Source organism: Phyllostomus hastatus, unplaced genomic scaffold (assembly GCF_019186645.2).
Source record: "Phyllostomus hastatus isolate PE091 unplaced genomic scaffold, TTU_PhHast_1.1 phas_scaffold_21, whole genome shotgun sequence".
Taxonomy (NCBI): Eukaryota; Metazoa; Chordata; class Mammalia; order Chiroptera; family Phyllostomidae; genus Phyllostomus; species Phyllostomus hastatus.
The window spans coordinates 26206963-26233790 of NW_025334017.1; the positions used below are offsets into that span (position 1 = coordinate 26206963).

General features: G+C 38.5%; 1 protein-coding gene across 2 annotated transcripts in view; it reads left to right on the plus strand.

Annotated features, from left to right (window-relative positions):
* ZFPM2 (zinc finger protein, FOG family member 2) overlaps nt 1–26828 on the plus strand; it is a 440007-nt gene that overhangs the window by 266003 nt on the left and 147176 nt on the right. For both annotated transcript variants that reach the window (XM_045861592.1, XM_045861593.1), the window contains one exon: nt 20764–20875. In XM_045861592.1, coding sequence (XP_045717548.1) covers nt 20764–20875 — 112 coding nt within the window. The remainder of the gene's footprint in view (nt 1–20763; nt 20876–26828) is intronic.

The following is a 26828-nucleotide window of genomic DNA, read 5'->3' on the forward strand; positions in this document are numbered from 1 at the left end:
ATGTTCCAAAAATCCGAAATAGAGAAAATAATTTTCATTGTCCTGGGGAATAACAGAAAGTCTAAAACGGATCATTTTCCTAGCCTTTCTTTAAATTCCTGGGTGAAACTTGTACTGTCACCCACTTATTTGTCAGAATTGCCTTTCATTGCCACCTCAAAATTCCCTCTTCAGCATCCCAGTCGTTTCTGCAATTATTTCTCTTCTACTAATTCTCTAACCAAGCCAGTGATTGCCTTAGGAATTTTATATCTACCCATCCCCACTTGTTTTTTAAACCTTTTCCTCTCCACCATACAAAGTTTAATGTCTTGCAGATATTTTCAAAATAACTGCTCTTCTGTGGTCTTCACCACATTCAGGATTGCCATCGTCCATAGTAGGTTATCAGTCAGTTCTGTCAATTGGTTGGTTTGACCAAAGTGGATTAAAATTGCTTTCAGTAAACAAAACCATATATGCGCTACAAATTAATGTGCAGACCAGAGAGGTAATAGTGTAATTGAAGATTTTCAACTGCTTGTTCAGTTTTCAACACAGCAAATGATGGCCGAGCTCAGTAATGATGTTGATGTGCTACATGGTTTTCTGTGTGAGTAAAGTAAACCATGATGGGGAAGGAGAGCGAGAGAGAGAGGAGGGGAGGCAGTGGAAGGAGAGAGAAGGGGAAGGGTGGGGGCACAGAAAATAACACTGGTTAAGGTGACTATAGACAGTGTGAGTTATTATTATTGGAGGGAGTGTCAAAATGTTACAGATAAAAGCTGATGAATTTTAATTAAGGGTATGAGAAATTTACCTAGGTGACCATCAGTAAATGAGTAGATCAAAAAACTGGTACATTTAGACAATGGAATACTATGCAGCAGAAAGAAAGAAGGAACTCCTTCTTTTTACAACAGCATGAATGGAACTAGAGAGCATTATGCTAAATGAAATAAGCCAGTTGGGGAAAGACAAATGCCATATGATCTCACCTATAAGAGGAATCTAATGAACAAAATAAACTAACAAACAAAATAGAACCACAAGCTTGGAAACATGGAACAGACTGCAAGTGACCAGAGGCGGCAGCGGAAAGGGGGATAATGGTGGGAAGAAGGGGAACAGGGATATCCAATCTTTTGGCATCTCTGGGCCACACTGGAAGAAGAAGAGTTGTCTTGGGCCACATATTAAATACATTGCAACACGTAATCACAAAAGAAGTCTCATAATGTGTTAAGTGAACTTGTGATTTTGTGTTGGGCTGTATTCATAGCCATCCTGGGCTGCACGTGACCCGCGGGCTGCAGGTTGGACACCCCTGGTGTACAAAGAACATGTGTGAATGACCCACGGACATGGACAACAGTGTGGGAATTGACTGGGGGCAGGAGGGTGGGATGGGTGGAGGAGGGCAAAGAGGGAAAAAATGGGGCAACTATAATAGAATACCAATAAAAATGATTTAATAAAAAAGAAAGAAATTTAAGTGAAGAAAATAATAAACATGATGCTAAGAAAAATAAAAAACGACTTTGAAAAAACCTGTTCAATAGTTTCTCGAAATTTTGGTAGAAAGGAGGGGCAAGAAAATAAAAAAAAAGGAGTGCCCAGGTAGCTTTTGACACCTTTTTGTGTTTTTGAAGAAGAAGCAGCCCTCTCCAGAGCATCCCTGGCATCCGATCCTGTGTATGGACCATGTCCCCATGGGCTCATCAGCTTTCATGTTTACTGATACCATTGTTTAGCTTTGGTTATTCAGTTTCAGGCTCTGGTAAGAGGAACACGCAGATCTGGGCCAAAGTCCAGAGCGGAGCAGTAAAAATAGTACCATGAGAAAAGAATATCAAATCATTTTGTCCAAAACGTAGGCTCATACGTGACATAACTGCCTTTCAAGGTTGAAGAGATATCATTCTTCAACTGGAGTTCCATCTTCATTTTGGAAAACTGAAAGGAAAAGTCACAAGTGGACATATTCAAGTTAAGCCTACTTGTGGTTAGATTTTTGGAATAGAGTAATTTGAAAAACAAATTCTCCACTTGCCAATAATTATCTCCAAAATATCTTTTAGTTCTTTTACCTGTTTTTTTTAATTAGCTAATCACATATTGTATTTTTGTAAACAATGCCAGGGACATGCATAATTTTATTAGATTATATAAGAAATCTAAGATGTTACCTTACTGTTATTTTTGTCTCTCAAACTGGCTACTTTAAATATGAACATTCCTGAGTGTTTGCTTCATATGTTTTGAAATACTCTATTGCATTTCTTTGACTGAACCTACTCATGTGGAATTTCCTAAAAGGGACTTTCAAAGCAATGCTGGTTCATTAGTTATTTCCTCAAGTTTGCAGATTTCATGTGAGAAAGGTTCGGTACCAGTCACCCCTCCATGAAAATCATAATCATAGCTTGTCTTCTGTAACAGTAATACCTACAATCACTGAGAAATTCTGATGCCTTTTCTTTGTTTACCAATTTTAAGTTCATCATGCATACTCTAATGCATAATTATAATTATGCATTCATGATGTTACTTGTGCTGGCTTAACTCAGAAATAGTGCGAAGCAGCTAATCTCCAAGCTACAGGCTGCTTCCGTCACTTAGATTCCGATCAGAGCTGTTTGTTGAGTCTTATTGGAACGTGCGCCCTGTCTGCACCAGTCCCTCCGCTGAACCCTTCACTTTTATCACTCATCTCACACCCTGCCCTCTCCCCTTCCCCCCAGATCTTTGCTTTTAAGACAGGAAAACTACAAGATAATTTGCTTTTGTTGCGTATGTTTAGTCTAGTCAGAGTAATCAAGTGAGGGGGGTTAAATCATCCATTTTATTTGTAATCCACATTTAGAATTATATGTGTAGTAAATGAAGACATCATATTATTTCCCATGCTTGAGATTTTATTATCAACTGGCTGTATCATTGCATTTATTTTAGTGTAGTTTAAACTGGTCTAGTGCAAAGCTACCAAACTTTCTTCCACATGTTGCAGAATAGTGTAATATTTGGCCAAAATGGTAGTTTGTCTAGGTATCTTGTATGTGTACACTTATCAGCAATTGCAAAGTATTGACTGAGTGACTATGGTAGACAAGATGCTTTCTGCAGCACTGTGAAGGACAGTAACAAATCTCATTTAGTAACATTAAAAAAAAATCTCAGTGTCTTGATGATTAGAAACTAGAACTTGGATCAGTCTGTAACAGCACAGCATGAAAATACATGTTCAGGCTATTGCCTTATCTAGGGGGGCACAGTTGCAAAAGAGATAGGACACAAGGCAGTAACTTAAGGCATTCTGTTCTGCATAAGTCAAGAGAAAGAGCAAACTCCGTTTAGCTTTTCCTTCCTGCAAAGGTGATTTAGGGAAAATCCACTGTAGTGTGAATCATGGACATTGTTTTGTGATTCTCAAATGTAGCAGAGAAGAGCCCCATCAAAGAGTACGCACAGACGTACATGTGTTTGTTGAAAGACTTTGTTCCTAGCTGGTGGAGCACCACTGTGTCATTTCTTTAATATAGTTATAGCTTATTTAACTTTCTAAATATTAAGGGACACCACAAAACTGTTTTTAACACCAAGAAAGTAGAGCACAGATTTTAAAAGGCTGAGTGACACAAGACAAGTCTGTTTTAAGAGTTTCTTCTATTTAGAGTACTTGATGTCCTAGCACCAGAAGGCACCCCACACATCCTGGAGTTCCGGTCTTTTATAAATGAAGAAAATGGCCAAGGAAGAGATGTGTTTCGAATAAGGTAATCCAACCATTTAATGACAAAGTTTGAACCAAACCTAAGTGTAGTGAATTTTCAGGTCATTAAAATATTTATATATATATATATATATATATATATATATATATATATATATATATATTTATATATGCATATATATATGCAACTAGCATGCTAGCATGAAATAGGAACTATTGAGTACTACGGAAAGGGCCACGTTTTTGTAATCATGGGAGACAGTGCTCTGTGTTCACTTTTATTTGGTAGTAACTGACAAATGAGATGTATTTAAGAATTTAAACAAATAGTGTTATGATATTTAAATTTAAGGCTTTGCTCCAGCATATAGTGAAGAAAAACTCTCCTATTCTACAATATTTGGACTAGCTCAGGAATTTCCAATTTAGAACCCAAGGTAGGGAATGGCATAGTTAGAAACTCAATGTCCAGGGCCTTTTCAAACTATTTCCAAGATGTCTACAAACAAATATTTAGATCTTGTACTGAAATCTACAGGTAAAAAATTTGGAGTAAGTTAGACAGAATAAATTATTTTATAACCAGTAAGTAGAACTCTTCAACATGCTAGGTAAGATTTTATTCCACCAACATTAAGTTGCCATTATAATTATTTCACTGTGCTGGTAGTGTTGAGGTTGTCTCCCCAGTGGCCAATCTGTTGATAAAAAGTAAAAAGATTGCTCAGAGTAATAAAATCTCTGACATATTTGTAGTCTGCTACATTGATCCTTCTGTTGATATCTGGATTGAATAAATTAAACAGGCACAAGACTTTTCACAGCTACCTAACTATTTCTTAAATTTCCCCTCACCTTCCCCCAAATCAATATGCATAATAATTATCAAAGAACAGTTAGTATTTGTCAGGTACTGGTCTAAGTGGTTTACAAGTATTAATTAATTGCATTGCTGCAATAGCCCCAGGAGGTATCATTGTTCCCACTTTACAGATAAGGGGACGGATGCACAGAACACTGGAGCTGGGACCCACCTGGCCAAGCTCACACCGTAGATGCAGAGCAGAGGCTGGACTTAGATTTAAGCAGCCTGAGTCTAGAGCCCATGCTTTTGCCCCTGTGGGAATTGCTGCCTCCCTGTTAAGTCCATAGTACATGAGCCGAGGTTTCTGCTTCTTTTCCTCATCGTACTCATCACATTGGGGGAAAATGTTGTGAGCATGCCATAAATAATATTTCAGTCAAAAGAACTACCTTTTTAGTCACAAAATAGTCACAAGGTTGTAAAGTATGTACAATGTACGGGACATATAGCCAATAATAGTATATGATGGTGCCAGGTGGATTCTTGAAATGTCAGGGGGAACCACTTTGCGAAGTTTATGATGGTCTAACCACTATACTGTACATCTGAAACTAATATAAAATAATATTGAATGTAAACTGTAATTGAAAAGTATATTTTTTAAAATACTGCCTTTTTTTTCACCTCTGCACTATTTTCACCCAGTGCTTTTACTGAAGCTTTGTTTTCACTTCTCAGTTTGACCTTGACTTTCTGCTGGCAGGTGCAACTCTTTGACCCAGTCTACCTATAAGCATCTCAATTTAAACTGAGGAATGAGCTCACTAAACTTAGACTGAGCTGTTTCTTCAGTGGGGAATCCTCCATCATGAGCCCAAACCATACATGGCAGTTTAGCTTCATTAAGTGGGTGCATCCAGGGGTTCTGAAGAGTGGAATTGACTGTCAGGCATGAAGGCCTGGATAGACGGCCAGAAGCCCTCCGACAAGGCTCTACTGTATCTGCTGGCCAGCTGGACACCAAGAGAATCCAGTTTTTCATTTGTTCTGGTGTCATCAGTGCTGAATTGAGTGAAACTTAGCCTAAAGGCATCTTGGATCTCATTAGGAATTTTGCTTATGACTGGAAACACTTACATAGGCTACTTTTTATCTGTGGTAAGCTATAATTATTTCTACAGGTATAAAAATGCCTACAGTCATGAAAATAAAAGTATTAAAAAGTATTGCCTATTTTTCAATGTTTTTATGTTACTAACTGGACTGTGCTTGGTTCTGTTACTCTTATGCCTACTAGATGTTTGACATTGATATTTAGAATCTGAACTAGATTTTTAAGAGCCCAAGATGTGCAGATGTGAGAAATAATTCACTGAAAGCTATAAATTTCACAGTTCAAAAAACTCTGAGGATTATTAATGAGGCACCATGCAATTAGCTACACAACGTGCAGCTAAGAATCATGCATAATGTAAAGCAGCGACTGCTAACCACTGACTCATGGAAGATCATTGCAGCTAGTTTCATGGACATGAAGAACTGATACATAACACCATTCCATCTCCTAAGGAGATTCTTAGTGCTTTAACACCGTGGGAAAAGTTTTGTTTCTAGCAGTGTGAATTTGCACAAGTTGTTTAACATTTTAGAGTCTCCATTTTTACTTCCACGAAGTGGGCGTGACAATATATTTCTCACAGAATTGTGAAAATTAATTTTAAAAGTAATGTAGCACCTACAATTTTAGTACATAGTCAGTGTTTAACAAAATGTTCTAAATTATATATTAGGGAAATGGCGTACTTTTCTGCCTAGCCAAAATTCTTCCTTTCCTGTGGATATAGAAACATATTTTTTTAGGAGTGTTAGAAATATAATTCAAACACTCACAAAGAATAACATACTTGGTACTGCTTTAAGCCCATTATATACATTAACTCATTTAATCCTCGATTTTGTGACATAAGTTCTTTTTTTGTCTGTATAATTACAGTTGTCCCCATTTCCCCCTATTACTCTCCTCCGCCCTACCCACCCTCACCACCAATATTCAGTCCCCCCCCCGCCCCCCACCATGGGTCCTTTGTACATGTTCCTTGCTGGCCCTTCCCCTTCTGTGCCCCATTATCTCCCTCCCTTCTCGTTACTGTCAATTTGTACTTTATTTCCATGTCTCTGGTTGTATTTTGCTTGCTAGTTTGTTTATTGTCCTTCTTTCGGAAATAAAGAGATTGAGACACAGTCATTAAGTAACTTGTCCTAAGTCATGGAGCCACTGATTGGGTGGTGGAGATATAACTCGAACTCAGCTTGGAACCAAAGCACATGTTTTTAAACCATCCCTCATCTGTTAGTAAAGTGCATTAAGTGAGGCAACGAGTATGCCCTCAGGGTAGTGTACACATAACTCATCTTGGCTACGTTCCCCACAGTATTTCAGTTTTTGAAATATGCGTTCAATCTTTGTATGATATACTTTGTCTAGCTGTAAGAATAAGTAAATGAGTGGATAGTAAACTGATGTTTGATAGAAGTAAAAGTCAATGGCTTCCCGAAATGTGCAGATAAAAGATTTTATGATTAGGTTTTAGATATAAGTATTAAAATATAAGCTGTATTTTATGGCCTTTCAATCCAATTGGAGAAAGCCTCAATGTTTTTAATTTTAAAATTAAAGTATGATCCTAAATTGCCACGAAGATCTTGTAAGAAGAGGCTATTTGCTACTTCTTATCTATTGCTATGCTTTCATTTAGTTGTGGACCATCAAATAGGGCGTGTGATTTTCAAATGTATCAGACATATACTTAAAATATGAGATTAATATGAGATTAATATTATTAATATGGATTTAAATAATCTATGTCATTTAGATGCTTTTCTTTTTTTTTAAGATTTTATTTATTTATTTTTAGAGAGGGAAGGGAGGGGGGGAGAGAGAGAGAGAGAGAGAGAGACATCAATGTGCGGTTGCTGGGGGTTATGGCCTGCAACCCAGGAATGTACCCTAGCTGGGAATCGAACCTGGGACACTTTGGTTCCCAGCCCGAGCTCAATCCACTGAGCTACGCCAGCCAGGATTAGATGCTTTTCTTATCAATACATTGTGAGCATCTAGAGGAAATGTATCATCTTTCACTTTCTGTTCTTAGTTTTCTATGTAGCAGATATTTAATGAATACTTATTGAGTGAATAATTTCTAGTAAAGTATAAAATGAATATTTTAAAAGCAGAAAAACCTAAGTAAACTTCTTAAACTAAAAATGATATAGAGAAACCCCAAAATAATGCTGATTATTTATTACTAATTGGAATGATTTTATACATGAGGCTACATTATTTATGTAGCAAAAATCACATTTGGACAATGCAAAGCAACTTGTCCCAAGTTTTCATAGTATTCACATGGCACTAAGTGTAGAATTTAACTCATGGTCTTTGCACCTAACCATGAAGTTTTGATAGATATGTTAGTTTGTCATGTTAACATTATCTAAATATCCTGTCTAACATACCCATGGATGCTTTATTCATACTTTTATTCCTTTCTTAAAGAATATGGTTTGAGAAATTTTTCTAGGGGCAGCATTAGTAAAGGTTTCTCATTTGGTTTTGATTTCATAGCATATTGTTTTAGTTGCCCCAGGCCCATAAATATGCTGAATGAAGGTTCCTTTCCTGCCCCAGGGAGCATGTCGAAGTGAATCCAGTTCATTGGCTGTTGCCCTCTTCTCATTGTGTCCCCACAAAAAGCAGGGCAGGGTGCCTCTGGCAGGGAGGGCCAGCCCCCGTGAGCTGGGCCCCTGACTTTTATTCCCTGAAAGTGTGGAATTAGTATCATCCTTCTGCATCTGACGATTTGGGGGGAAATATTGAAACCCACCCTCATGGTCAGAGTCTCACTTTGAGTGCTTCATTTAAGTGTTTGCAATATCCTTGTTCTTAAATGTCTCACAGATGAACAAACTGTTTAACTACGATGCTGAAGCACCTTCACCCTTCTACCGACTAGTGTGCTGACCTTTTAACTTTTTGCTCCCCACTCTCAATAACTTGTCTCATAAAAATCTGCCTACCTAAAACACGCTGTATTTATTGCAGTACCTACTATCTAGCTGAACAATTCCGTCTTTTCTTTTCTTCTTTGATGGGGGATACTTGTCTCTCTCCTATTCTTCCAGTTTTTCCCTAAACTTTTTCCATCAATTTCAAATGTCATTAGCAGGTATATCTTAAGTTCAAACTATAGATGAGTTCTTAATAATTTATGGTACCTAAGAGTACAGATCACAAAAACAACATAATTAAAAGGCACTAAACTTTTATACTTGGTTTTTGAACTTGCTATATTAATACCAGGATTGCCTTTTGGAGGGGTGCAGCTGATGTTAAGATATGAATGGTGATAATAAGGAGGCAGTCAAAAAGGCGGATGAAGGCCTCATTACAAACTGCAGTGGACTGATTCATGAGGGACAGGCACGTCTCAGTGTCTGAGGATGACCCCGCACAGGACTGAGCTTTTACTCTCTTCCCCAGAATGCCTTTGGGGTAAGTCTCAAAAAGAGACTGCTGAATAGAATTGACCACTATTTTTTATGTGTAAATAGGCCATTGAGGGTTGAATGTGTACATATCTCTATTACACACTCTATAATTCTTCCTACTAACATTTGTATTTTTACCACACCAATCCCTTTGGTTTTAAAATACCAAAGTATATTAGAATGGCTTTATTTACTATTTCACCAATAAAAATAGTAGCATGTCCTTAAGTAAGCATAAACCCAGTGTACTGAATTACTGTATGCAGTATATCCTCTCTGCACTCCAGATTTGAGTTCGGGCTTGATGAAAATTCTATAGTAGAAAGTCTTATAATGATATTATGGTTAAGCTGTAAGGATGTATGAGCTCATCTTACAGAGAAAGAAAATGAGACCTCGAGAGGTTAAGTGGTTGGCCCCAGGTTACACAGCTGGGACCACGGCTGGCTTTTAGGATCCCTGAACCCTGCCCCGGGTTTCTGTGGCCGCCTTGTGTAAGGGGGGCAGTTTGCTTCTCCCTTTCCAAGGTTTCAGCACTGACACTCTTTTGCACATTGCACTGTGTGCAAGCCCAGATATTCTGCCAGGAGCAAAACAACACTCCTTAAACACTCTGTGACTTTCAGAGCTGTATAAAATAAAAGGTTGAACTTGACGGTTGCCAGCTTGGAGGGAGTAGTTCCTCTTTGGCGCCAAATGTATGTGGAGAACAGATGAGACTGTGGGAGTGAAGTTGGCAAAAGGGGAAGAGAAATGAGTCTATTCTTTTTTTTACAAAAATGAAAGTATAATAAATATCTGGATAAGTTAGATGTTTATTATTCAGTTTGAGATTCTTCCCATTTGGAAGTGAAATATCTGTCTTTAGGGTGAGCACTCTTGAATGATAATTTTATATTATTTTTCTAGAGATCACAGTGTGATTCTTTTTCGTTGGAAGTCAAGAGATTGTTTTAATGACCTATATATATTGAACTATTTGTGTTCCCTTTCCTGAAAGATCATCATTTCTTACACTGAAATTCCTATATTTAAGCAGTGACGCATGTTAAGATAATGTGTTTCAACGATTTTGAGACTTAAAAGCAAATATACCTTAGAGATAATGATTATTTAATTTTTTGCTTCATGGAGATAAAACTGTCTTTGACATAAGGAGTATGGATGTAGTAGCCAAGAATTCTATCATTTTATTTCACACTCATTTTGTTTTTCAAAAGTCTCTTATCGTGTGTGAGATCCCACACACCACAGCGAACCTGAAGACGTTTGTAGCAGAAGCTCTCTGGAATTTCCCTCTGGTGCTGTCCTTAAAGGAAATTTTGGAGAACTGTGCTCAGGAAGAGCACAATCTAATGAAACCTTCCTGGATTTCCATTCATAAGTCCACTCTGGTCCTAATGGTATAGGGTAGTAGTTCTTGTTATATCACAGTTCTGATGTCTTTGTGATTTAGAACTTTCACCCATATTTTGATTGAAAAGTATTCTTACATTTATTTGAGCTTGACTTTGAAAATGTGTGTCTAGCACATCATGTTTTTCAAGCAATACACATTTGATAATCTTTTATTAAGTTGAGTTTTGTTGCTTTTGAAGCAATAATGGTAGATGAAATACTTGATATGCATTTGGGAGTTCTTGAAGTGACCTGTTTAAATCTGTTTGTAATTCATTCATTCTCTTTCTCCCTCCCCATCCCCCCAAACCATGCTTCTAGACACAATAGATGAAAGGAAGACTGAGAGGCTCTCACTCAAGGGACATCCCTTTATATTCTCTTTTAAAGTGGAAGCACATGATTTGAAGGGAAGCACACGACTTACCTGGTCATATCTGAATGACGTCTGGCCTTAACTAGTCACGGAGGATGTTTCGGTGTGATTGCCGAGCACCTGTTTTTGTATCGTTACCCAAATCATGCCGACCCTACCGGAGCACATGGAGTAGAGTGTTCATGTTCATGTAAAGTAATGCAGTATTTTCTGAAAGAAAAAAAAATTACTAACTTCAGTAGCATCAAGTTCAAACATTTCCATGGTGTCCTGTGTAACTTTTTAAAGGATATTTACTAAGAGACACAGTTTTATTAGGTGGAAAGCATCCTACTAAAGTTTTATAGTTCCATTCATGTCAGTCATATGGAGACGGCGTACCAGGCCTATCATTACTGAAAATAAAATTATGCAGGACCTTGAGTTATTATTTGATACGTGTTTCAACTCCAGGTAGTCAGAGGTTTCAAGTTGTTTTGCCCCCTTAGGATAGGCTGTGGGTGAAGGGAATTTTCAAATCCAGGTTCACCATCATTGGAGACTGCATGCAGTTAAGCAGAGAGGGATCAGCGTTTTCACGACTGTCAGACTGAATTTGAATTTAATCCCCATGTGGAGAACTACTTGGATGCATTACCTGAAACTTTCTCTGTGTAAAATTTCCCCTGTGGTTCTGCATGGCGGGGTCACACACACTACCATTTTTGTATATAGACGTGAAGAATGCATCTGGGGGAGACGGGCAATTTTTCTGGTTGTAAGTATGCAAGTTTAATGTCTGCAGTAATTTGGAAAAATGTTTATGCCTACTCTCGAATATGTGGTCAGAGATGAGAGAAGAGAAGCAGCTCTGACTTGTTGAACAGCTGTGAGTTTTGTCCAACAGGCCTCAGTGCCGTGCACCTACCACCCAGCTCTGGAAACAATACACCAGGAGCATCTTCCGCCCATCCAGCCGCATCTCACAGCACTGGTCTGAGATTCTCTAATGAGGTTTTGCCGTATTTCCTGAACTCAAGGCAGTGGAGGCCAGTTTTTCCATTAAATGACACATCGCGTTTTTTTTAAAAGGCTGTAGTTTCAGGCTCTTCTCATGGGTCAGAATCTCCTAAGACTTCTAGCTCTTCCTAAGCTTCATTTTGGAAATCTTCAACAAATATTTCCCCAGCAAAGTTTCAAATCCCTAAGACCACATTATGTCACCCGTTTCTTGGGTTAGAATTATCCTCTGTTCTTTACCTTTGGGCTGTCTACTTTTATCTCCATTAACCTTTCGGCTTGAGTATAAACATTTATTGAAGGCTACCTCCTTTGTCGGTCCAGTAACTCCAAAGGTTAGTGAGAAGTGGATGCCAGTCTGACCTCTTTTATCTGCATTAGATGATTCTAATTATTCCTAAGAAACGACACTTTTGACCCATTTTGTCCTTGTCAAGTTTGTCTAGCTGTAGACTGTCTAAGCATGAAGCTCTGGGTTCAGAGTGTCCAGGAGTGCAGATGTTTTAAACTTGCAATGTGAAGCCTCAAAAGTACACACTATTTCTTTTTCTTTGTAAAACATTCCAGCTTCACTGAAATTCAGGGCTCCTGTTATGTACCTCGAGTTGACTTATGACTGAAAGAGACTGCCTACATATAGATAAAGTGCAAACTTGAACCTGGAAAAACCCATGGGCTATTTCAATACAAACAAAAAATGATAAAAACCTTTGTATAAGTGAGAATAAGCCAAGCAACATTAATATCACAGAAGCTTTTTGCATAAGAAGAGTTTCTTTCTCATGCTCCATGATCACTATAGTGACCAGGGCTTCCTCCGTACAAGCTGACAAGATCACATCGGCGAAGGCAGGGTGTCACCGTGGTCCATTAGTTCTTACAGCTTCAGTGCAGAGATGACAGGAATCGGTCCTTATTCAATTTCATTGGTCAAATAAAGTCATGTGACCATACCTAACTGTAAAGGGGACCTGGAAAGTAGAGAATTGTAAATAAATATCAACAGCACTAATGACTACCACCGTGTTTAAATTGTATAATGATTTTTCCCTGGCCAGATTGCTCAGTTAGTTAGAGTGTTGTCCTGATACACCAAGGTTGTGAGTTAAATTTTTGGTCGGGGCACATACAAGAAGCAACCAATGAGTAAACAACTAAGTGGAACAACAAATCAACATCTCTCTCTCTCTCTCTCTCTCTCTCTCTCTCTCTCTCTCTCTCTCTCTCCCCCCCCCCTCCCCACCCTTCTCTCTCTCTCAAAATATTAATATAAATTTTGTTAAATTGGATAGTGGTTTTTGTCTTGATTTCTATGCTAATTACTACAAACATTACCAGTGCCTGAATAATATTAGGGATTCAATACGTGCTTTTTGTACATTTTTATTTATTTGTTATATATGTCTTCAGCAAAAGTTTGATGTGCATCTGTAGTATACTGTATACTGTGCTGGCTGCTTTCTATGACAAGCTTTGAGATAGAAATTATTTTCCCCATTTCTTGGATGTGCTTTCTGAAATTCAAAACCTATATCATCTAACTCCAAGAACAATATGGTCTTTATGCTATACCTCAACTCTAAGGTGAGTGGTGAGTCACGAAATGTTTCATATTCCTAATGATAGAAGAAAGAATTATTAGTCACCACTGTGTCATTTCTTGTACTTTAAGGCAAGAACATTAAACATATCTAATGATTTTCAAATGACAGTGTAGATTTGGTGTTATTCCAACTAAAGGAAAGTTGTTTTATACTTTTGAGCACATTCAATGAAGAAGTTTTCATTTAAAATAAACTATAAGTCAGTAATTCTGAATGCCTTTTGGATTAGTTTTCTGTTGCAGTCAAAACAAATTTAAGCCACTTTAGTGGCTCAAAACCACACAAATGCACACATGAAAGTTCTGTAGATCAGAACTCTAGTCTCTCTAGACTTAGATCAGTTTGTCAGGATGTGTTCCTTTCTGGAGGTTCAGGGGGAATTCATTTTCTGCTCATTCAGTTTATTGGCAGAATTGAGTTTCCTGAGTTTGCTGAAGTCTCTATTTCTTTTCTTTTTGAGTTCTCTATTTCTTTGCTCCCTGTAACCGAGGGCCCCACCCATTTTCTAGACCACTACATTCCTTAGTTGGAGGCCTCAGCATGCCTCCTCCAAATGCAGCAAAGGCAGGTGGAATCCTTTTCATGTTGAATCTCTTTGATCTACTGTTGCCTTTCTCTTCTATTAATATTGAAGGACTGATGTGTTTAGATTGGGTCTCTCCAGGTGATCCAGGCTCACCTCACCATTTCACGTTCCTAAACCTAAATCATATCTTTCAAATTCCTCTTTCCAGGCACGGTACATATCCACAGGTTTCAGGGGACTAGGGCATGGGCATCTTTGGGGACCAGTTTTCTGCCTACCATGCCTTCTGTGCTTGCTCTCTTTTCCCAACATCATGTGCCACTTGTATTCTCAGTAGGTATTGGGTGAAGGTCTTGTCCTCACTTTCTTCATTTGTGAAATTAGGGCAATTAAAATCATTGAATGTAAACTTGCTTCCACTCTTAACCCTTGTATGAATCCTAATGATAGAGAGAGGCATGGGAAAGGGAACCTAATGATCAATGTGGATATTATTGTTATTTTCTATTCATGCATTTTGCTGGAGTGTAGATTTCATGTAATCCTGACTAACTCCTTCCTTCTCACACTTGGTAATCTTCTTTGAAGGCCGTCAATCTCTATGAAAGTTGACTTCTTCAGAAAGAAATTGACTTGCCTCCTCAAAACTGTAATAACTGGTCCCTTGAGATGTTTTTATCTACTTACTTACTTTACAGCTTGGATAGAGCTTTCAGCAAATCTTTGGTACATTTTTCCTTTTGCTTTACTGATTTGGATTAAAAGAAATTGTTTTCTCTTCCATTTAGTTTCTTAGTAAGTTGTATTCTACCTACACCCAAACATAAATGCTCTCAGTGTTTTAAAAAGGTATTATGCCTAACTTATCATTTAGGAAAGATATTAATTAATGATTTTTATTTGTGCCACAAAATCAACTGCTTTAAACCTTAATTTGCTCACATACAAAGTGGAGAAAATGTTTATGCCCAACTCCTGGAATTGAAAAATTTTTTAAAATTCTGGGGAAGTACTTAATATGCAAATTTAGCAAGTACTCGAATATAAACAGCTAATGTTATGTTAGTAGTAGTAATAGTAGGGGGGGTAAAAAAACTCATGCCAGTTTGCTCTGGACTTTTGAGTTTTAGCAATGAAAGTCTAACATTTTTGAAAATCCTTCAAACCCAGGAAAACCTGAGGGTTGATCACCCTGGGATTAGTAGTTGGAAACAGAGCTAAATATAAATTAAATTTTAGGTAATTAAATAATTACCTAAAAGAAAATATTTAATCTTTGAGTTGCAATTTCTTTTTTTTGAAAGGTTTTATTTATTTTTTAGACAGAGGAGAAGGGAGGGAGAAATGGAGGGAGAGAAACATCAATGTGTGGTTGCCTCTGAGATGACCCCTACTTGGGACCTGGCCTGCTACCCAGGCATGTGCACTGACTGGGAATCAAACCAGTGACCCTTTGGTTCTCAGACCCATATTCAATCTACTGAACCACACCAGCCAGGGCTCTTTTTTTCCCCATTTCCATAAAGATTTTATTATTTTCTTTTTTTAATTATATTTTATTGATTATGCTATTTCAGTTGTCGTGATTTTTCCCTTTTCCCCCATCCACCCATCATTCCCCACTCCCTCAGGCAATCCCCTTCTTATTGTTTATGTACACAGGTCATGTGTATAAGTTCTTTGGCTACTTCATTTCCTATGCTGTACTTTATATTGCCATGGATATTATGTGACTATGCATTTGTATTTCTTAACCCCCACACCTCTTCACCCATTCCTCCATATCTGCTCCTGACAACTATAAAAACACTCTCCGTATCCATGATTCTGCTTCTGTTTTCTTGCTTGCTTAGTTTGATTTTTAGACTAAATTTTTGATAGATATGTATGTATTGTCATTTATTGTTTATTGTCTTTTTCTTAAATAAGCCCCACTGATACTTCATATAACAATGGATTAGTGATAATGAACTCCTTTAGGGCTTTTTGTTTGTTTGCCTGGGGAGCTCTTTATCTGCCCTTTGATTCTAAATGATAGCTTTGCTGGGAAAAGCAATCTTGAATGTAGGTCTGTTTTTCATGACTTGGATTATTTCTTGCCAATCCCTCCTAGCCTGCAAAGTTTCTTCTGAGAAATCAGCTCACAATCTTATGGGTACTCCCCTGTAGCTAACTAACTGCTTTTCTCTTACTACTTTTAAGATTCTCTCTTTGTCTTTAACCTTTGTCATTTTTGTATCCATTTTTGTATCCATTTTGTGTGGTATTCTGTGCTTCCTGGACTTGTATGTCTAATTCCTTCACCAAATTAGGGAAGTTTTCTTTCATTATTCTTTCAAACAGATTTCTAATTTCTTGCTCTTTCCTTTCTCCTTCTGGCACTCCTATGATGCGAATGTTGGACCTCTTGAAGTTGTCCCAGAGGCTGCTTGTACTATCTTCCTTTTTTTTTTGGATTCTTTTGCCTTCTTGTTGTTCTGATTGGTTGTTTTTTGCTTCCTTGTGTTCCAAATCATTGCTTTGATTCTTGGCTGCATCCACTCTGCTGTTGTTTCACTGTAGATTGTTCTTTATTTCAGTTAGTGTATCCTTTGTTTCTGACTATATTTTTTTATGCTGTTGAAGTCCTCAATAAGTTCCTTGAGCATCCACATAACCAGTGTTTTAAGTTCTACATCTCATAGATGGCTTATCTCCATTGTATTTAGCTCTTTTTCTGGAGATTTGATCTATTCTTCCATTTGGGCCATATTTCTTTGTCTCTTCATTTTGGCAGCTTCCTTCTGTTTGTGTCTATGTATTAGGTAGAGTTCCTATGACTCCTTGTCTTGGTAGCATGGTCTAAGGTAGTAGGTCTAAGATAGGGGAGGCTGTGCCTCCCCTATCACCCATGCTGGGTGCTTGAGGTCCACCCTTTGTGTGGGCTGAGTACACCCTTCTCTTATAGTTGAGCCTTGATTGCAGCTGGCTGGTCAATGGGAGGAATTTACCCAGGACAGTCAGCTGGGAGGACTGACTGTGACCACTGACTACCACCCTCTGCCCTCCATGGAGGATGAGCTGTGCAGGGGCAGAGTGGGTGATGGTGCTCTGATGTGGTCTGTAGTTGCCGGGTGTTTCCTGGGTGGTGCAGGGCAAGGTCAGCCCCCACCTGTGTTTTTCCCTGGGCCATCCTGCCTGAGCTATAAAGCAATCTTCAGATGGCTGCTACTTGTGCTGGGCTTAGAAATTCCCAGGCGAAGCCAAGCTGTGAATCTAGGCTGACTGCTGCTAGTGCCAGGCCTGGGGCTCACTGAGACTAGCTGCTGCTTGTTTGGGAGGATTTAGGAAGTTGTGAAGCATGAGCTAAGACCAACCATTCATATGGAAAAGCAGCTTGGGTGGGCTATAAGTTGGGTGGGGCAGAGTCTCAGGGGGATCTCCAGGGCAGGTCAAACAATATTAGCCAGGTTGATGGAGTCTCAGGTATGGTACTAGCTTGCTGGCTCTGTGGGAGGTGAGTTCAGAAAAGGGACACTGACCTCTTCATGCCTTGATGCCAGCCACTTCAGTCGCCACCCACCCCCCGCGCCCATAGGCTACTGGTGCCTTTCAAGCTGCTATCCCTGTGCTGGAGCTCAGAGGGAGTGAGTCTGTGTAGGTGAGTCCATGTGTGACTTTTTTGAGAGGAACTGCTTGGTGCTCCAGAAGTTTGTTCCACCAACCCAATCCTCACTGTTTTTTTCAGCCAGCAGTTAAGGGGCCTTATCTTCCAGGCACTGGAATCCTGAAATGGGGGGCCTGGTGTGGGGTTGGCACTCTTCACTCCCAAGATATCCCTCCTGAATTTTTATACATCACACGTGGATGTGGGGCCAGCCCGTTCCATGTTTGTGCCCCTCCTACCAGCCTGGATGGGTGTGCTTTCTTTAATTCTGTAGTTGTCAGACTTCCATTTAATTTGATTTCTGATGGTTCTAAATGATGGTTGTTCTGTATTTTGTTGTACGTTCATGTAGTTGTGGGAGGAAGTGAGCTATGTCTCCCTATGTTGCCATCTTGACTGGAAGTGACTTCGGACTTTCTTTGTCTGAACATATGTATGAAATAATAGAACCCTTATCCTACCTGCTTAAATCATCTTTACTGGCTTTACTCTGCTTAGCACTGCTTAGCAATTTCAGTACAAAAGGTTTTCCTTGATAGGAAGAGGTTCTTCGAGATATGTTTATAACCTGCCCTTCCTTCCTCTTATCAATAATGATAATAATAATATTGATGATAATGATGACAGCCAATGCCTTTTAGTGCTTTCTGTATACTAAGAACAACTCTGAAGACTTTATAAGAACTTAAAATAAAGAGTCCTAGAACTACTCACCATTTTCTGTACACATGACTCTCATATTCAGACTATGGCCATGATATTAACAGTAATTGTAAATTCTTCCTGTACATCCATTAAGGTCCTGCCTGAAAGTCACCTCCTCTACAAAATCCTCCCAGAATCCACGGGACAGGAGTGTCTCTCTTGCCCTTCACTGACCCGCAATTTACTCATGATGTTGCACTCCCTACCATGCTACTTTTTGCATTATATCAAACTGTTTTTAACATATGTGTTTCCTTCACACACACACACAAAAATGCCTGTTCATATTTCTTGCACCAAGCATGGGACTGGGTTGATTGGCTGTTTGTGGAATGAATGGAAGATCAATTGATTTATTTTATACTAAAAGATCCCCTAAAGAATTTAAACGATCAATATCTATTTTTCATAAAATCTATTGAAAATCGTAAATGCTGATTTACTGTGTAGAAATCTATGTGGCATTATGAACTGTGGAGTATGAAGATTAAATAATTTAAAACGCAGATCTTTCCCATGAAATAGGAGAGCACAGTAGAAAAGGGGCCAGGTGCCTATTGTTGAAATCTGTTCTTTACAATCAGAAGCAGCGGATATTACAGATAAGACCACTAAATCCATGCTACACAGGTTTATAAATGGTGAGCTCTGTCCTGTGACTTGTTCTGCTTCCTGCTCGGAGAGCTGCTGCCTCTGATCCATGGACTTAACTGTTTCCCTGGCAGTAAAGGGCTGAAATGTGCAATAATTAAGACCTCCTATTTAATTGGATATGGGTCACTTTCATTTAAGATAGAAAAGCTTGCTTGTTCTCAAATTCTATTTTGAAAATGGGAGTAAATAAAAATGGTCACTCAGACTGGTAACTATAGGGACAACTTGATAACATTTTTTGCCTAGCTTGTTAAAAAATTATAATATAAAATTGCTTCTTCCCTATAGGGCTTTCAGATAACTGTTTTTCATGGTTTTGCTTGCCAAATATTAATATACCTATTTTAAAAATTAAGACTTTAAAAATGCATCAAAGTATGAACATGAAAAGTCAATATTCTAGTATTTCTTACAATTGATCAGGTATACCAGTTCTATTTTAATACTGAAATATTTTTTGACTTCTTTTAAAATGTATCCATCATGGTTAATTTTTGCATTGTATATTTTATGGTAGTTTTACCTCTTACAATACAATGATACTTTAAGAAATGGGTTAGTATTCATTTTTTGCATAGTTTTTAGGATGGTTTTGCAGTTAAAAATGCATCCGTGTCTCATGTGTTATCAGTGTTGTCATTCAGGGGGTGACCTGGCTTTTCCAGATTCCTCAGAGATTTGAAATGGCCAGATTACATGGAACTCCTCAAGTGAATACTTGTAAATGCCAATTTGGGAAATTTGTGATAGCACATAACATGTGGGCAAGTCCCAGGCTGGGCTGAGATCTCTTTGGCAGGATCATATCTAGGTAGAAATGCAGCTCAAAAATTACCTTGAGACCCTCGTATTGTGCTCTGTGTTGTGGTTTTATGATATTCGATATGCAGAACATGGGCCAGTGAATGATAAATGTCTGAATGCCTGTTCACTGTGACTCATCGGAAACTAGGTTCTTGCTAGGCTTACTTGTTTCCTCCCCAGTTTGTTTCCTGCTTTGTAAATGTATCAACACAGTTAAAGAAATAAGTCAGGTGCCAAACAGCCTAAAATGATGAACCTTGAAAGCCTTATATGTAAAACGTACACTGAAAACCTTGTGTCAGAATTATATCACTTGTCTCCCTGCGTCTACACTTCTCAGATGGAGGGATATCATGCTTTACTTGCTCTGTATTTGAACTTAGTCCCAATCCCTCTCTTCTAGTCTCTCTGGGGACAATGTATGGTAGATCATTAGCATTATTATCATTTCAGTTATAGTCAGACTACATATCCACACTTAGCAAAGCGAGTTGAGTAGATTTCTTTATTCATTCAGAATAAATTCCTACTGTAATATAAATGTTGCTCAGGATAGAGCTTTGAAATGGATCCTGATTCTTTAAATTCTTTCCTGTCTGTTTCAGGAAATAGTGAGATCCTGTTGATAGTAAAGTACAATGTGTCTAAAGTTCACTTCTAAACACTCCTTGCAATGAAAGTCATCTGCATTCTCTTTATAATTCAGAGCCACAAGAGATGTGTCTAATCTTGGAGATCTGATCCAGTATCATTTAACGGGGAAAAAAATCCTCGATAATAATTCTACCATTCACATTAGTGAAAGCAGTAAAGCTTCACAGCTTCTGTCGTCTTAAAAAGATATCATGAAACAGGGGAATAAGGACTTGGATTATGGTTCAGGAGATTTAGTTGTTTGTAAAAATAAAATGATTAGCACAGCTATTATTCAAGTTTTTAATCAACGAAAGCAAATCGCATCTGTTTGTTATCATTTTTTTCTGCAGAAGACAAAGGCTCAGGTCCCAATGGTGCTGACTGCTGGCCCCAAGTGGCTCCTGGATGTGACTTGGCAAGGAGTGGAAGACAACAAAAACAACTGCATTGTGTACAGCAAAGGTAAATGCAAGATCTTTGGAACTGTTGAAAGCTGAGCATTGCTAAACCACATCAAACGAGCTGGAATGGGGGTGGAGAGTTGAATTTCATCTTCTCTTCTTTCTTCTCTTATGAATCCCTTACGTGTATCTGCAGCATTGCCTACTGGTTTTTTTTTTTTTTTTTTTTACAACACAAAACAAAAAATGTTATGCCATTAATTACTTAGCAACATACACATTTTTCTAAACTCTGTACATATTTGAGTGGCTTGCCAGGTTCCTTCCTTGTGGTTAGTAGTTAGTGATGACCGGTTTGATGAAATCCCAGATTCCTCTGTTAGGCATTATCGATCAAAAAGTAAATTCCTTGTGAAATTTAGCAATTCGTGTCAGGGTGTTTGCTGCAGGAGGCACTACAGTCCAGGCTGTTTCTTGAAATCAGTCAGGATGGGAGGGTAGCTTAAAATGAAACTATCGCAAAGGCGGGATTCTTCCCCACGGTGATTTCTGAGGGGCAGGAGGCAAACGGAAAAGAGGAAGCGGTGGCTTGCAGAGCCTTGCCTTTGATTTGCTCAGTGTGACAGCAACCGAAACTGCGTCATACAGCTACACCCTGGCTACAAAGGAGCCGCTGCTCCGTGATGGCATATCATGGGACGGACTTTCCAAAACACAGCCCCCTCCTCGTGTGTGGTGTGGTTATGGGCACTTTTCTCCATATTCAAGTTACGGACCCGAGCTCTGTACTTTTCCAGTGAAACCCCTAATCTCTCTTCTTTGCAAATAATGCAAAACCTTGTGCTTCTCATGTTTAATTTCTTTTAGCTTTCATTTTTAACCATATAGACCTACTGAGATCAAAGATTTATTTGCACATTGAACCTAGAAACCATGAAAGCATACAAGGGAACAAGCAAATAAGCGCCCCTATCAATGTATTAACATATAAAACACTAATCATAACATCAAAGACTCTTAAAAACTTGCTAGAAACAATTACAACTTGTTCCTATAATCATTACAATTTGTACACTTATAAGAGGATTGCCTTTAAACTACCATAAGCCTTTGAAAGTTGAAACACCGGAAAGAGGGAATTTGCAAGCTAAAAAAAAAAAATCTGCACACCAGGATCTGATTATATTCCTTTCCCTTCTATAATTGCTGGTCTCGTACCCACTCATTTTGTAACCCCACATACCTGTAGTATCCTGGTGGGAGCTTTTAGCTAGAAGACAAGGTAGGTTTTCTCAGGATATGTCAATATGATCTATTAAAGTGGAACGAAATAGTATATATAGTGAACCAGCCTCCCAGTGCCCACATTCAGAATGCAAAATACAAAAGTAACTTGGAACACAGGGTCAATTACTAGGAATAAATTTTTTTGCTCTACAAAATCTTATCTTCGTGTTGGCATTATAATATGCATGAAGCAAGGAAATAGCTGTTCTATCACAATCCAGATCCAGTGCATTTGTAAATCAGGCATTTTAGAAGAAATGATTGTTACATTATTATGTAAGGAAAATAGTAACAAAATTGTAGTTCAATGTTCTACAATACTTTATAGCAGGTTGGGCAGACATTAAGCCTTCTGGCAATCAATTTCAAGTAATTTGTAGAAGCTTATTAATTAATGAATTAACTCATAAAACTGTGCTAGCTTTGTGCATGGATATTAATGGCCACCATTTATTTATTAAGCACCCCTGAATCCTCTCCATTGGTAATCCCATACCACATTGTATCTACTTCTCTCATTGTTCTTCCTTGCCTTGTTTTCTGATGATCATTTTATGCAACTAGGAAAAGAGTAAGTAAAAACAAGCTATTTTTCCTGCTTCTCCAATTTACTCTGTATTTACTGAGAGCAGGACTGGGCCTCAGTCACCTTTTTCTCTTGGGTCTGGCATGCTGCTTATTCCCGCCACCTACCCCCCGCAATAGAAAATCACTAAATAAACCTTGTTGGTTGACTAGATAAACGAATGATGAATGTTTGCCAGAAACTCTAATAGACACTTCACATACTATGATAATGAACCATATGAATTCCTGCCATTTAACAGTTTGTAACCTACAAAAAGCTATTTGATGTTGTTCACCGTACAAGAACAATCGGCATTGCAGCACAACTTGCCGGGGCTGCAACGACTACAGCATATGCTTTATTTCATTTAATCATCACTTAAAACCTCCAGCGTGGTCATTAATACACTACTTCATTTGAACAAGGGGACATGAAGCATGAGTAGGGTGTGCAGTTTGCTGCGGCCCACAGCTAACGGGCACAGTGGTTGAAGTGGAGTTTGCATGCGCGTTTGTCAAACTTAGGGTCCGAGTTATATTAGAATATGCTGTCTTCATTAGGCTTTTAAACAGCTCCATAAAATAAGTAGGGTTTTTTGTTTTTTTTTTATTTTACACAATTTGACGTTGTGACCGAGGAAGGTAGGATGGCTGCCCTGGTCATAGAAAGCTAACAGGGAGCCAAATTTGAATCCAGGTCTTGACAATTCCTCATCCTGTACTCTCTGTACTATGCAACTCTGCCTTTCTACCTGCAGCTTTTAAATGGTGAGTAAGTCCTCTCAAAACACTCAGACCTTTGTGCCCAGAAATCAGAAAGCATATGCATTAGTGTGCAACTTCCTACAGTGCGGATGTGTCTTCTTTCTGATGGACATGCACAGGAATTGGTGCTCTGGGCAACAAACTTGGGAAAACTGTGCTGTAGGCTGGAACCTAAATGGGCTTCAGAGGCCTGATAATGATTTCTAGAATTCAGATTTCCTTTGGTGGGAGGGGATAGCTCGCCCAGAGTGAGTTTCCAAGTTCTGTGAATTCCTTAGTATTCTAGGATTGTAGTAGGGATCGTTCAAGTCATGGAAAAGGTAATCCCAGAAAGTGCCCCATGGGCTCTGAAGCCTTTGTCTTCACAGGCTGCAGGTATGAGAGCCTCCTCAAACCAAGTGACTTCTGTAGGTGAAAGGATTTAGCAATTTAGATTTAGCAAGTATGGACTTGATCTCTAAGGTGTAGAGACATTTTCATTACATGCATGCTATTTTGGAGGGCTCTTTTGTTTTCAAGTGATAGAAATCCAAATGGAGTTGGCTTGAGCACAAAAATTAAAGTGTGTGTGTGTGTGTGTGTGTGTGTGTGTGTGTGTGTTGTGAGTAGGAGAATTTACCGGCTCATATATCTGAGAGTCCAGGGATATTCAGTTTAATCAAGTTGTTCAGACTTTGTCCCCAGATTGTCTCTCATATCTTCTGCTTCCCCTTTCCTTTATGGGCTGCATTATCAGACATACTCTCCTCAGGCAGGGAGAGTATGTCTCCAGACTTCTTCTAGCAGCTCACCAATTCCAGCAAAAAAGGAGCTTTTCTGTGTTTTTATTGGGACACGTCCCATACCAACCCCTAAACCAGTTAATCGCTGTGACTCTCCCTGGCTGACTCGAGTCACTCTTAGGGCCAAGAGCTAAAATTAACCTCACATGAGCCACTAAGATGGAACATAAATAGTTCCCCAAATACAACCAAAGTGCTGTTGCCAGACACACAGAAATGGTTGCTTGTTGGGCTAACATTCATGCACCCAGACTTTCTTATTTTGTTTTCTAGCTAAGAATCTACATATGAATTCTGTGCCGACCTCATTATTATATGATTTGGCTCTCTGAGAGTATATCCGTACCTATGTACAAAGAGGATGTAAAATGCCTGTGTGTAGTGTTTTTAAAAAATTGCTTTGACTATTAATTTTTTATATTTTTTATGCTGTGTCAATAGGTCACTTAATGTGTAACTATTACCATTTAAGAGACACACTTCTTGAAATATTATTTATTAACTGTGGGCTAGTAATAAAATTAAATATAATTATAAAATTTTCATTTCCAGGGTGTTCATCAAATAATTGTTATAAAATTGTATATAATCAGCGCTATCTGACAGGCTGCCATCATCTTGTTTTATCAAAGTAAAAAAAGTATAGTATTTGGCATTAATATTATAACCTGATGTACTTTTTTCCTGCCTCAACTACCCGCTGTCATTTCAGAAAGTAATTAGCTCATCCAGACATTGATGGACCAGACTTGTTGGGTCGTCTGTTTTTTGCCATTATTCTCAGCAGACTCCAGATAATTCTAATTTACTTATCTGTAATGAAAAAGACTAAAAAGCACTATGCTGAAGTTAAAGGGCGGTTGCTAGGGGTAGAACACGCAGGGTCTGCTCACTGACTGCTGAAATCCACTGTTGAGCGTTGGAGATTGTCTTCTTTTTCTTTTTTGAGTACAGTTTACATTTGATGATAGTTTGTGCTAGCTTCAGTTGGGCAGCATAGTGTCTTCTTTCCCACACAACATTCTGATCTTTTCTGCATAGGGATTGCACCATGCGGTGGCCTCTTAATACATGAAAGTAGCTTACTTCGAGTTTTACGTTCCTGAGTATTTAAAACTAAGCCTTTTGCAGGTGGGTTTGTTCATTCAGTTCACTTCAAATGAGGCATGATTTTTTTTTTTAGTTTTTTATGGAGTTGTTATTTGAGAGTAGCCACATTCTCTGTGTATCCAGATTTGAAGAACAGACTGTCAATCAAAGGAGTGGGGAGGTATCACTCTCACCCTCACTCTCACCTTAAGCACTGAAGAATCATGTGTTGTATGTGGAGCCACAATATCATTGTTCAAGACCGTTGCTCACATGTAACGCTGAGCAAATCGTTTTCCCTCTCTGATTCTTGCCTTTTCTCAGCTGTAAAAATGGAGAAGCGATGGTACCTCACAGAGTTTTGGGGAAGAAAGCACCTGTACACTACCTGTGTATGTGACTATTAATATTACATGGCTGATTACTTAGACTCAGTCCGATTTGCCCTGTAGTTGCCAGTCAGTGCAAATTAGAGGAAATGAAGCCAGGCCTTGATATTGGTATCAAACAAGTGTGCAAGAGAAAATGATCGTGTCACACAAGATGTATAGCTAAGAACTCCCTCCAGTCACTGGGAACCCAGGGTATCTGCAGAGACCTGTATCACAAATCAGAGCAGCAGCCTTTGCCGGAAGATATTATTGGATATTTTTTGTCTGGGGAACATGATATTTTAAATTTTTAATGAAACTCATATAAAATGTTAGTATAAAGATGGTAATGATTGTAATATTAATACTAATAGTAGCAGTTACCACTTATTAAGCACTTATTTTATGCCAGGCATTGTTTTAAACACTGTACATACATTTTCTTATTCACAATTACAAACTCACAATGCAAGCAGCATTAGCCCCACTTTATAGATAAGTAAAGCAAGGTTGAGATAAGTTAACTAAATAATTCAAGGATATCTAGCTCATACATAATGAAATTGGGATTCAATCTTGAACTTATTGTCCTAAATTCCCAAATGTACAATTAGAAGAGTCCTGAAGGTAACGGTTGCAGGTTATTGCCCTTCTTCACAAAATTGCATGCATGTTTATCAGTGAAGCTTCCTTTTCTCATTCTGTGGTTTGGCTTTAAGGAACAAGTGTTCAAGAGCTGAAACAGCAGTGACAGCAGTACTTTTTCTAATGTCTCTGTTGTTTCTAGGGCCACAGCAATTTAAAGTCAGCTAGAAGACCCATCTCAGAATCATTCTATGATCGTCTTCAGAGCTCTGGTCTCTCTTGTTTGCACAGATGTAACCATGCAGTTCGTGCAGTTAAACCCACATCGATTGCCTCCCATGTTAAAGGACCTATACTAGGCACCGTTGAATGAATGACAGAAATTCTAATACAACCTATCTTGGGGAGCAGCTTTCTGCACACTGACTAAATTGATCAACTTTTCAAAACAAAGACCTTTCATTATAAGGATCCTTACAAAAGTCTGGACTATTTTCCACCTTAAAATAAAAGATCTGTTGCATGGTGCTAGAATTTTGAAACAATAGCCTTGTCTGATGTGGCAGTC